The sequence below is a fragment of the Crocodylus siamensis genome, chromosome 15 (assembly GCF_052110815.1).
Source record: "Crocodylus siamensis isolate JL-2025a chromosome 15, ASM5211081v1, whole genome shotgun sequence".
Lineage (NCBI taxonomy): Eukaryota > Metazoa > Chordata > Crocodylia > Crocodylidae > Crocodylus > Crocodylus siamensis.
In genome coordinates this window covers 42,001,564-42,013,767 of record NC_143409.1, presented here as the reverse complement: position 1 = coordinate 42,013,767, position 12,204 = coordinate 42,001,564, and the positions used below count along the sequence as shown (strand labels likewise).

The window sequence follows — 12,204 nt, the reverse complement described above, 5'->3', positions numbered from 1 at the left end:
GAAAAGGGATGAAGTGATTGTGATAACTCTCACATGCCCTAGAACAGTGATCCCCAATGTTTTCACAAAGCAGGCCAGACAAGTGGTGCCAGGTCCATCTGTGGACCAGATTTGGCCAGTGGATCTAATCCAGCATGCAGGATAGGCACAGCCAGGTGGCCAGTCTGAGCATGGAGTGGGCCTGGCCCGGGATGTGATCCTGCTGTGCAGCAGCATCCCAGCCTGGGACCCAAGCTGCCTTTGCTGCAGTTGGAAATATGTCGGGGGGTGACGGCAGTGGTAGTTGCCACTGCTCCTCCACCACCAAATTTCCTGACTGTGGGGAGCCCCGTGGGCCAGGTGCCATGGCTCTGTGGGCCAGGTTTCATTTAGGGGCTGGGGGCGGTGTGCACCCCTGCTCTAGAACATCCCATGCAAAGCTGCTGAGGATCTGGTCTGATGAAAACGCGGTACATACCATCATCCTTACCAATATATACGGCAAAAAGATGCTTCTAATATGTTTCCCATTAGCAACAAGTTGAAATTTGCCCCCATGCAGATAATCTGCACCAGACCTTAGCACCACTGAAGTCATGTTACAGGTCTGCACACGTGCGCCACGTGCAGATAAATTTCACCCAAGGGAACTATGAGTTCTTCCACCAGGAGCTCCATAACTATGGAGTTGTACCACCATCCTACAGGCTGGTTCATGCATCCCGTATCCCTCACACTGACATACATCCTTTGACCAATGTGATGGGCTTTGCTCAAGCAAAGACTGCAGGATCTAGCTGCAAACTTGTGATGGGTGCACGTGGATGGATTTCCATTTTTCTTCTGTACACACCTCTTCTTCCAAGAGTGTGCCCACCACTGGGTTTCTTTCTATCTTCTCTATCCCTCATCTTGTGCCCAGTTTACCACCCTTATATCAGCCTCACCCCCAAAGCACTTAAACGTCTACCAATCCCTAATGGATTTTGTCCTCACAACACCCCTGAGAGCTATGGGTATATCCATTTTACAGTAGGAAAGCTGAGGCACAAAGCAGATTAAGCAAGTTGCCCAAAGTCAGGCAATGGATTCTTCTCCAGAGCCAGAAAAATCTTGGTCTCCTGGGTGCCAGTTCAGTGCCCAACCCTTAGAGCAGGGCAAGCCAACCCGCAGCATGCATGCTACAAGTGGCACAGGCAGCCTGTATGTGTGGCACATGGCAGACCAAGGAGGGGGCAGGCAGCACAGCAGCAGATAAAGCATGGAGCAGAAAGCAGAGCAGTCAGGGAGCATAGGGCAGGGAGCAGAAAGAAGACTGGCCCACTGGGCAAGAGAATGGTATTGGAGTGGCACTCAGGGAGGATGCCAGGCTAATTTGAGGCATACATGCCAAAAAGGTTGGCCCCTCCACTGCCTTAGGGCATCCTTCCTGCAGCAGCTTTGGTCTTCCTCCCTCCTCCCAACACAACATGCACCTGCTCCAAGCCTCCTGAAATCAATGCATATTCCCATGATCCCCACTGTGTTTTGGATTTGGATCCTTAGCCTATTCTTACCCACTAAGCATCACAGTTTAAATATCAGCACTATATTATATCCACAGAAGGGCATCCCAGGACCATCTTGTCCAATATCCTGTTCCCTGCATGGGCCTGTGTATAGCAATTGTGCGATTCTGGGTGTAATAATGCATGAATCCAATTGCCCCCTATTGCGAGTGATGGGACTAAAGCACAGATGGAGCACATGCATGTGCTCTTCTCTATCAGAACATGTGTGCCACCTCTCGCAGCCTCTGTTATTGTGAATAACAACAGGTCAGAGTCTGGGATCACAGGAGGAACAGGCCATCTTAAGGGCAGAATCTTACAACCTGCCTCTACTCACTTTGAAATCATTCTCAGAAGAAACAAAGACAATCACAGCCTCAAGTTGATGGGAATAATGATGACTCTCTCGCAGAGAGACAGCTCACCCAGCCGATCCATCAGGATGATGAAAGCAGCGCTGAGTTTTCTCCACCCTGGCTCTGATCAAATTCCATGTTGCAGGAGCAGGAGCAGGAGCTGTCTGCTCTCTCCTTTGGTGCAGCTACAGTGAAGCAGCAGCTGCGAAGGGAGATGTGAGCTTTTACAACATGCAACGTGGCCAGGAGAGCTTTCAACTTCTTCCAGGATTAAGTTGTTTTTGTCCTGAAAATAATGAGCAGGTCCCTTCATGCCAACAGAACGGTGGGTGACAGGAACATGCACAGTTAAAACGGGTTGTCTGGCACCCTAGACCAGCTGAGAGACGGCAGTTTTGTTGTTTAGTGCTAATGACAAAATGATTTCCTCAGCAGAGAACAAGCCTCATCTAGCAAGTGGATGATCAGCCCCTGTTTTGCTTTTCAAATCCCTGCCCAACCTGCAGTTTCTTATGCTAGCAAGCACCACAATGCTAATGAAATCACCGCAATGGGAGTTAGTTGTATTAGACAGTTCTGGACTTCCTAAGAAGCAGGTTTACATGGTCTCTGGTGATTAGGGGCAGCTGGAACTATTTGGGCCCAGAGGCGATTAAATAATTAGACTAGTCTTTTCGCCACACAGTTAATTCTCTTGCCTGCTCTTCCAAGTTTATCACATCTTCACTGCACTTACACTCCTGGCGAGACCCACAAAGGCAAGAGGAGTCGGTTCTTCTCACGGTCAATGGCAAATAGGTGAATGCAACAACTCCATCAAACCTTCAAGTGTTCCAGGCTGGAATATGTCTGGGTAGACTTCAGGCTAAGAAAAGGCACTTCTGAGAAGTGCACGTTCATAGTATTGGTGTGATGGCAGGCCTCAGAGGTGTGGAGCTCTGTTAAAACCCAGGACATGATCCAAAGCCCAGTACCAGGCTTTCATGAGCCTTCAACAGGCATCAGCCCAAGCTTGTAGAGAAAGATGTTTCCTGAAGCAGAGTTTATGGTCTAAAGAGCACAAGAGGGAATCATCATCTTCATGTGAGAGATGAGGGAACAGAGGCCTGAAGAATTAAGTGAGTTGCCCAAGGTCTCTCTGAGAGTCAGTGGCAAAGCCAAAAATTAAACTGTGATCTCCTGAGTCCTAGTGCAACTCCTTGGTCACCAGGGCAACAACACACCTCCCCTCTCAGCACAGCCAGCTTGCCTGGGCTACAAGATGCACTACACAGTCTTAGAGAGACAAGTGTGGGAATATGACTGCCCCCTTGCCAAGGATCCTCGTCAGACTGAAATCAGCTCCATATTCCTGCTTCCTTCACTTGCCTGGTAATTCTCACGTGTATCCTCCCCCAACTATTCCTCTAGTCCTAGCTGATGACTGATGTCTTGGCGGCAGCTTTATGAACTTTAATTTGCATGATCACTCCAGATAGGTTTCACCTTTGTGCAGGGTGATTTATTCCTCTGGGAATGGCATGCAAATAAACACGGGGAGGTAGGACACTGTTCCAAGCATCTTAGCACAGCAGCCCTTAGCTGCAGCCAATTCATGCTTGGATTGCATCAGTTTACCTAAAGATGCCATTTAAAGCTGAGTTAACTTAAACTGGTGTCGGGGGGTGCATGCAGGTGTGCTCTTATCCCAGCTTAAACCAGGCTCATTTTGGTTTGGATTCAAATAGTAGTATCCAGAGTTATACCTGGCCCTTGAGCTCTTCTAACTGCAGATAGCTCCCCCAGGAAATTTTACTTTCTGCAGATACCTGTTTGTTCAGCTTGACTTACTCAGCATTGTTGCCTGTGGATGAGTGAAGGTTAGAGACTCATGGTTTCAAGCTAAACTAAAATAACCAATTTAAGAGTGTCCAGCAAAGGTCAGCACCAGTTCAACTAAATTGGTTTAAGTAAATCAGGTTAAGTAAACCGGTGCAAATTGCTGGTCAGGTAGGGCCTTCCGATTAAAAAATAAATAAAAGAAAAATGAGATGTTGGGGGAAATTTCAAGCGGCATTGATTATTCAGCGAAGCACCGTGTGGCATATCACCCTGTGTATGTGTCTGTTATGTGCATGTTAGTTAATATTTAATTGTAAAAGCTTCTTCAGAACCGGCGGATCCTTTTCAGACAAAACCTTTGTTTTCTTGCAGTCGTTGAAATCTCGCCCATTCAAACGTGTGAGAGCATTTCAGCAGGTATTGATCTTATTAGAGACAGCAAACAAAACTAAGTCCTTATTGATCAATGCTGATTCCTCCCCACCCAAATCTGCGGGGCTTGAATATTTTATTTATAGACAGGAATCATCTAGCCCCTTTCTGGGTATAAAAAAGATGAGGTGGGCTATATCCACACCCAAGCCAGCACACAGACACAAAGGGTCTAACTTACATTTAAATGCTCTCCTTGCGCAGAGGACAGGCGCACGTAGGAATGATAAGCATGGATTAGCACTATTTGTGAACTGGCACTATATGCCCAAAAAAAAGAAGAGATTTTCAGCCAATCTGGGCGTTTTCCTTCCCTATATCATTTCTGTCCTTAACACAATGGACAAGAGCATTCATCACTCTCTTCAGTGACTTGATTCAAGCCATGTTTCTTTTAAATTCTTTTAAGAGCCCTGTGTTTATATGGCAAAGGGTTACAGCTTCAAAGGCTATAACCTCTCCTCCCCAAAGCTAACCACGGATTTTTCTCTCTCTCTCTCTCTCTCCTTGCTTCATTCAATTACAAAAAATAAATAAATAAATAAGAAAGAAAAAGCCCCACCTACTGCAGCTCTAACCCCCGATTTCAGCTGCTCCAGAAATTTTTTTTTGGGGGGGGGGGTCTATTCTGCTAATAAACTCAATTATTTATTGTGGTTAATATAGTTAAAGCATAAGCCGGAGCTGGGCGGGAGCGATGGAGAAACTACAGCGACTTGGGGAGGATGCACACGGGTCGGCAACGTTGATCGGGATCGCTTAAGTCCCTACCCAGCCTCAAACCATCAGGAGGCTTTTTCTATCCCAAGAGTTGAAGCCCCTTTAAAAAACAAAAACAAAAAAAACCCCCCGAGAAGAGGCTTCGTCCCGGAGAATCTCTTCCAGCCTTTCCACTGGCACCGAAGTGCTTAAAAGCTATTTGCATTCAATTAGTGCGCAGCAAAATGGATTCACTCAATATGGGATGGGGTGGAGATTGCGAGGGGGGGGTGGGCAGAGGTTGAGAGACAGCACATGGACGTGGAAACATATTGACGCGATAAATATTACATCGGCTGGGGCTGCGCGGCGCGCGGGAGAGGCTGGGCTGCTCCCTGCTGCATCCCCCGCTTGCATCCAGGAGGCGGGTTTTGGGGGGGGGTTTGAAGGGTCGGGTGGGGGTGGGTGGGGAGGGAGGGGGGAAAGGGGTGGCCGATCCCCAATGCAATCGTGGCCCCTCCAGGCTGGGCAGCTCGGAGCTGCCCCCATGCCCGCCGCCTCTCCCAGCGCCGGCCCCGGCAGGAGGAGCAACAGATCCGCCCCAGCGCCGGGCCTCGCCAACTTCAATGCCTAGAGTCCGGACTGGCGTCTCCAGCCGGGGGGTTGCCTGGGAGCTGCCCCCTTAGCCAGCCCCCCGCACCCCGAGCGGAGAAGGTAAGTCCCGGGGACTTGGCTGCGGCTCCGCACCGGGCGCGGGGGCTGCGCTGCCCTGCCCGGCCCCGGCACCGGCTGCCGGGCGGCGGCGGCCCGGGTTAAAGGCAACTTCTCCCCAGCCCGGGTAAGCAGCCTCGGTGCGGGGAAGGCGGCGGGGGGGAGAGGAGGGGGTGAAGGGGCAGGTGGGCAACGAGAAGCCGCGCACCATCAGCTACGGGGGAGGGAGGGAAGGAGAGAAGAGAGGGGAAGTTGAGGAGGAGGCGAGCAAGACGGAGAAAGGAAGCATAGGAGTGGGGAGAAAAGGGGAAGGAAAGGAGGAGGAGAGAGGAAGGAAGGGAAGAAAGAAGTAAGGGGGGAACAAAGGAAAGTAAAGTGGAGAAAAAGAGGGGAAGCCAAAGGAGGGAGGGAAGAGAAATGGAGGGGAAAAAGAAAGGAGGGAAGGAAGGACGAGAGGAGGAGAGAAGGGAAGTTGAGAGGAAGGAAAGCGAAGAAGGGAGGAAGAAGGAGAAGTGGAGAGGGAGGCAGGAAGGAAACTCCCCGGGCCTGTCCAGGCAGGGCTAGGATCTGGGCTCTGGCTGGGGACGGCATGGTGCCCTCTGGCCTCAGCAAGGAGCTGGACCGTGGGTCTGCTGGGGCCCGGCCGGGCAGGGCATGCTTGGTGCCCTGAGCACCCGTGTGTGTGTTGGTGCTTTGCAGGAGGACGATGGCCCTGTTGCTCTGCCTGAACCTCGCGGTGCTGCTGGGGCTGAGCTGGGGCTGCCCAGAGCCCTGTGCCTGCGTGGACAAGTACGCGCACCAGTTTGCTGACTGCGCCTACAAGGAGCTACAGGCGGTGCCCGCGGGGCTGCCCTCCAATGTGACCACACTGAGCCTGTCGGCCAACAAGATCACAGCATTGCAACGGGGCTCCTTTGTGGAGGTCACCCAGGTCACATCGCTGTGGCTGGCACACAATGAGATCAGCACCATTGAGCCAGGCACCTTTGCCATCCTCGGGCAGCTCAAGAACCTGGACATTAGCCACAACCAGATCGTGGACTTCCCCTGGCAGGACCTGTATAACCTCAGTGCCCTGCAGCTGCTCAAGATGAACAACAACCGCATGGCCCAGCTGCCCAGTGATGCCTTCCACACCCTTAAGGACCTGCGCTCCCTTCGCATCAACAACAACCACTTTGCCGCCATCTCTGAGGGCGCCTTTGATGCACTCAGCTCCTTGTCCCACCTCCAGATCTACAACAACCCATTCAACTGCACGTGTGCGCTGCTCTGGCTCAAGGCCTGGATCCAGAACACACTCATCTCCATCCCTGAGCAGGACTCCATCAGCTGCGCTGCCCCTGAACCGCTCCGTGGGATGCCCCTGGGCAAAATCCCGGACCTGGCCTGCGTGGCCCCGTCAGTGAGGTTGACCTATCACCCCAACCTGGACACCACAGAGCTCTACGATGGCTTCACGCTCACCCTCCAGTGCAGTGTGGCAGGCAGCCCCCCGCCCGAGATCCGCTGGAGGATCCAGACTTCCAGCCAAGCCCTGGAGCTCCTGAGCCCCAGTCCAGGGGCACCTGGGAACCAGCTCCCCGCTGCTGGGGCCTCCAAGGAGCACTTCCAAGTCCTTGGGAATGGGACCCTGGTCATCCCACACCTAAGTAAGCGTGAGGAAGGCACCTACACTTGTGTGGCCACCAATGAGCTTGGCAGCAACCAGACCTCAGTCAATGTAGCAGTAGCAGGTGCCCAGAAGTACCCACTGCACCCCCTGGGAGACCCAGCAACGGGCAAAACATTGCCTGGGGACAGGAAACCCAGCTCCAAGGGAGCCAAAAACAGCATCCTCAAGCCTGAGGAGAAGACCAAGTCACTGATCCCAACACGGCAAAGCCACCCTGGAGCAGGGAAGGTGCAGGTGGGCCCGGGGGCGGAGGAGGAGGAGGTGTCCTTCCAGCTGCCAAACTTCAAAAAGAAGTGTGGGTCCCACCAGGCTACCCAGTATGTCTCCAACCATGCCTTCAACCAGAGCGGGGACTTCAAGCAGCACACCTTCGACCTGGGGGTCATTGCATTGGATGTCTCGGAGCGTGAAGCCAAGGTGCAGCTCACGCCCTTTTATGGGCAGCCTGAGAAGGTCCACCTCCGTGTCCTCTACCTGTGCCAGGAGAGTGCCCAGGGCCATGCCTTGGTGCAGTGGTCCAAGATTGAGGAAGGGGTGAATTCCTACTGGTTCCAGGGCCTAAACCCTGGCACCAACTACTCGGTGTGCCTGACCTTCCTGGGTGAGGACTGCCAGGTCCAGGTGGTCTTCACCACCAAGAAGGAGATCCCTTCACTCATCATTATTGTGGTGGTCAGCATTTTCCTGCTGGCCCTGGCCACCTTGCCACTTCTGGGTGCCACTTTCTGCCACCTGCTCTCCAAGTACCACGGGAAGACCTACAAGCTCATCATGAAGCCCCAGAACCCGGACCAGATGGAGAAGCACATGGCAGCCGACTTTGACCCCCGCGCCTCCTACCTGGAGTCCGAGAAGAACTACAACTCCAGTGAGGCTGGGGAGGGGGAGGCAGAGGAAGAGGAGGAGGAGGAGGAAGAAGAAAGAGAGGTGGAAGGGGGGCAGAGGGAGCTGGAGCCAGATGGGAGCCTGGTGGCCACGTCCCTCCCTGAATCCCAATCCAAAGCCAACCAGGAGGAGTTCGAGGTGGGCTCTGAATATAGCGACAAGCTGCCCCTTGGCGCTGAGGCTGTGAACATCTCCCAGGAGATCAATGGGAACTATCGGCAGCCAGCCCGCTGAGCCCAGCCCAGCTCAGCCCACCGCCCCCAGCCCTTGCCCCAGCCCGTGCATTGTAACATAGAGTCCCGTCCCCGCGGCTCGCTGGGCCCTGACCCAGGACTGGCACATCAGAGACATCCTTCCAAGGAGACCTCAGCCAAAAGCCTAGTGAGTTGGGGAGGGGGCAAAAACCCGACAGAGCTGAGACCCGATGCTCCCGAGTGGGATCAGGTCTTCCCCAAACAGCAAGATATAAATTGGCTTTTTTTGTAACAACCAGACACGCACCAAAACCCAACCTTTTTTAATACACTCTTTGAATACATGGGGCGGGGGGGTGGTATTTTAAATGGGTTTTTTTATTTCTACTCTGTTTTTCAACGCTGCCTTTTTGGTTTGCAAGCTGTGGTGGTTTGTTCTTTTTTTAATACAACGAAAAGCCCCGTCGATGGACTCAAATGCCCCTTGGTTTTGAAATCAGAGCATCTATTCATCTCAGCCTCGCCCCAGCCCGCGGGGATGCCCATTTCAGGAGGTTGCTCTGCTGGACAGCTCCCTTCCGCCCTCCCCTCCCACTGCCCCGGGCGGAGGCGCCCGCCACCCAGACCGGTCGCCGTCGCCAGATCAGAGACGCCAGGTGAGCCAGCGGGTCACCTGTCCCTACCCAGTGTCCTTGGAGCCGTGCTGTAGACCTCGAGATGTGTGTGTGACATGGAGCTCTCTTGACTTGTGGATGCTTTCGAGATTTAGGCTGGGGGGGGGTGAGAAAGGTGGAGGTAGCCCCTACCTCTGCCCTCTGTTGCCCCCCCTTTTTTTTTCTTCCCCAGACCTTACCGGAGGCACGTGACTCACTGAGATTTCCTAAATGTTTATTCCGTAGGAGTTAAGTGCATTAGAGACAAAAAAAAAAAAAAAAAGGGAAAAAAAAAAAAAGAAAAAAAGATAGCTATATATATATATATATAAATATATATATATGTATGTATGTACCCCTCGGTGTGAGTTTGTGATGTTCAAAACCGGACGGGAAGGCTTGGTGAGTTTTTTGCTGTGGAACTGAGATCAGTCTTAAATATATTTGCAATTGATGCATCTGTGGATTTTTTTATTAGCGGTATTTTAATTTGTGTGTTTGAGTTCTTTTAGCCTCTGTATTTATTCTTAAAAAAAAAAAAAACAAAGCCACAAATTTCCAAATAAAATCAGCACAACCTTTTCCGAGGTGAGGACAGAAACGCTATTGTTTAAATACTGTCCAAAACCCACTAAAAAATCAAACAAAACTAAACAAGAACCTTATCATCGTCGTCGTCATTGCTATCATCCTGATCATTACCATTACCGTTATTATCATTCCTGTTTCTATTATTATTATTCCTAAGCGCTTCTGTCTGTGAAGAGTCAATAAAACAGATTTAAAATGGACTTTTCCTCGTTATTTATACAGGGGAAATCTTGATTTTTATGGATCGAAAACTAGAGGGGAGGGGAAATCAGATCTCTGTTTCAGTTGGGATTAACATCCTGCAATATTCTCCATTCCCCTTGCCTTGATTTAATTTAAAGTGTGGTTGTGTTGTCAGAGGCTGTGTTATTTGTTTGTTTTTTTTAAATGCATTTCTGATCTTCAGGTATTTCATTTCATTTTCTTTTCCGTGTGACATTTCCCTTCTCTAAAGGCACTTGGGGCTTGTCTCCATCACCGTCTCTACTCTTTTCAGGGAATGGGAGAGGTGGTTCCCGGGGCTGGGGGCTTTGTTCTGGGCAGGTCGCGGGTGGCTTTGGTTTGTCCGCTCCCGCTGCGAGCCCCCAGGGTTGCCCAAGAGCTCTCCAAAACTGTTTGGTTTCATTTCAATAAAGAGAGAAAAAGCAAGCGAGAAAGAAAGGGAGGCAGAAAGCAAGCCAGGGGTACGAATTGTCTGGCGACAATACCCAGCCTAATGCCAACCCGCCCGTCGCTTCAAGCGCCAGCGAGGCGAGAAAGTTGTCAGCTCCGGCGGAGCAAGGCTGTAAGGCGAGGCGGGTGTGCCAGCAGCCCTGCAGGTAGGATCTGCACCGGAGAGGGACTGAAACACCTGGATTCAGGCTCAGGTAGAGGTGCAGCTGCAGGGATGTGTCCGCATGCAGACGCGCATGCATGCGGCGCGCGCCTGGAGGGGTATAGGGCCACCCACGGGTATATACGGGGTGAGAGCCAACGCATCTGCTTTACGCAGCCCCGGTGTGAGCAGCCCGGCGCCCTAGAGATGCTGATATGAAGAATTTGACCGCACGTCAGCAATGTGCCTGGACGTGTGTCCGTGTGGCTGGGTATCGCCCTGCCTGCAAGCATATCACGCACGCACATACTTGGCATTATATATATCTATATCTATATATATATACACACACACACACACTACCCACACACGTATATGAACACACACACACACATATGCACACTTCTATACATACATACATACATATGCACATATAAATATATATGCGCTTTGCGCGCGCACCCACCCGCGGCTCCCGCCGCGGCGCCGAGCCTGCCAGACCCGGGGGCAGAAGCAGCTGGCTGCCCTGCTAAGGGTGATGCCCTCACGCTGCCCAGCACAAGCCGCCTGCCAACGCTTCCCCCGCCGCCCCCCTCCCGATCCGATCCAGCAATGACACTCTTCAAAGGATGCGAAGCTTGCAAATAAAGCGGGGTTTTTTGGCAAATATCCAGTTGCTCTAATAACAAAGATCACCTCTGCCACGAGTTGTGACTTTTCAGAGGAAGGCTTTTATAAACCTCACCTGTCTTACCTGTAGCTATTCATCTAATGCACTTACAGGGGGCATGCAAAGCAAAGGCTGCACTCCCCCGTCTGCCCTGCACCCACAGCACAGACCCCCAGACGTCTGCACCTTCTACTGCTGCCTGCATCCTACAAGGCTTTTGTTTCCTTTGGAGGGGGGCGGTGAGTGTGTGTGTGTAGATAGATAGGACACACACATACACACAGGGGGACTGGCACTGGGTCTGAGGGAAGGAAGAAAGAGAATCACATGTAAGGATGAAAAAAGTAGAAAGAACCTGAAAAATCATGTAACCCAACCTTGTGTACAAGTGTGGTAGTGGTTTCATAGTTTCATAGCTGGTAGAGTTGGAAGGGACCTGAGCAGACCATCAAGTCCGACCCCTGCCATGGCAGGAAAGAGTACTGGGGTCAAACAACCCCAGCAAGGTGTTAATCTAGCCTCCTCTTAAAGACCCCCAGGGTAGGAGCCAGCACTTCTCTTGGAAGTTGGTTCCAGATCCTAGCCACCCTGACCATGAAGTAGCACCTCCTAATGTCTAGCCTGAATCTACCCTCTGCCAGCTTGTGACCATTATTCCTGGTCACTCGTGGGAACAGGGACTTCCCCAGTGCCTGCTAATCCCCCCTGACTAGTTTGTAACATGCCACCAGATCCCCCCTCAGCCTTCTCTTGTGGAGGCTAAACAGGTTCAGGTCCTGTAGCCTCTCCTCATAGGGCCTGCCCTGCTGCCCCCGATCATGCGAGTGGCCTCTTCTGGACCCTCTCCATGCTGTCCACATCCCTCTTGAAGTGCGGTGCCCAGAACTGGATGCAGTACTCCAGCTGAGGCCTGACCAGTGCCGCATAGAGGGGGAGGATCACCTCTTTGGACCTGCTCGAGATGCAGCTGTGGATGCATGGCAAGGTGCAGTTGGCCTTCCTGACTGCATTGCCACGCTGCCGGCCCATGTTCATCTTGGCATCAATGATGACTCCAAGATCCTTTTCCGCCTCTGCACTGACAAGAAGGGAGTTCCCCAGCCTGTAGGTATGGTACCGTTTCTTCCTCTCCAGGTGCATCACCTTGCACTTGTCAGTGTTGAATCCCATCCTA

At 51.9% G+C, this 12,204-nt stretch overlaps 1 protein-coding gene across 2 annotated transcripts; it reads left to right on the top strand.

Moving 5' to 3' along the window:
* Window positions 1-5,321: 5,321 nt before the first annotated feature.
* LOC149852471 (immunoglobulin superfamily containing leucine-rich repeat protein 2-like) lies at window positions 5,322-9,746 on the top strand. Of its 2 annotated transcripts, none has more exons than XM_090029466.1 (2): window positions 5,322-5,551; window positions 6,248-9,746. In XM_090029466.1, the coding sequence occupies exon 2, from the start codon at window positions 6,255-6,257 to the stop codon at window positions 8,340-8,342; it is 2,088 nt and encodes a 695-aa protein (XP_089885592.1). In that variant the 5' UTR covers window positions 5,322-5,551; window positions 6,248-6,254; the 3' UTR covers window positions 8,343-9,746. The 2 variants fall into 2 exon arrangements, with proteins under 2 accessions (XP_089885592.1, XP_089885593.1); XM_090029467.1 differs by lacking the exon at window positions 5,322-5,551 and adding an exon at window positions 5,572-5,675.
* The last annotated feature ends 2,458 nt before the right edge of the window (window positions 9,747-12,204 follow it).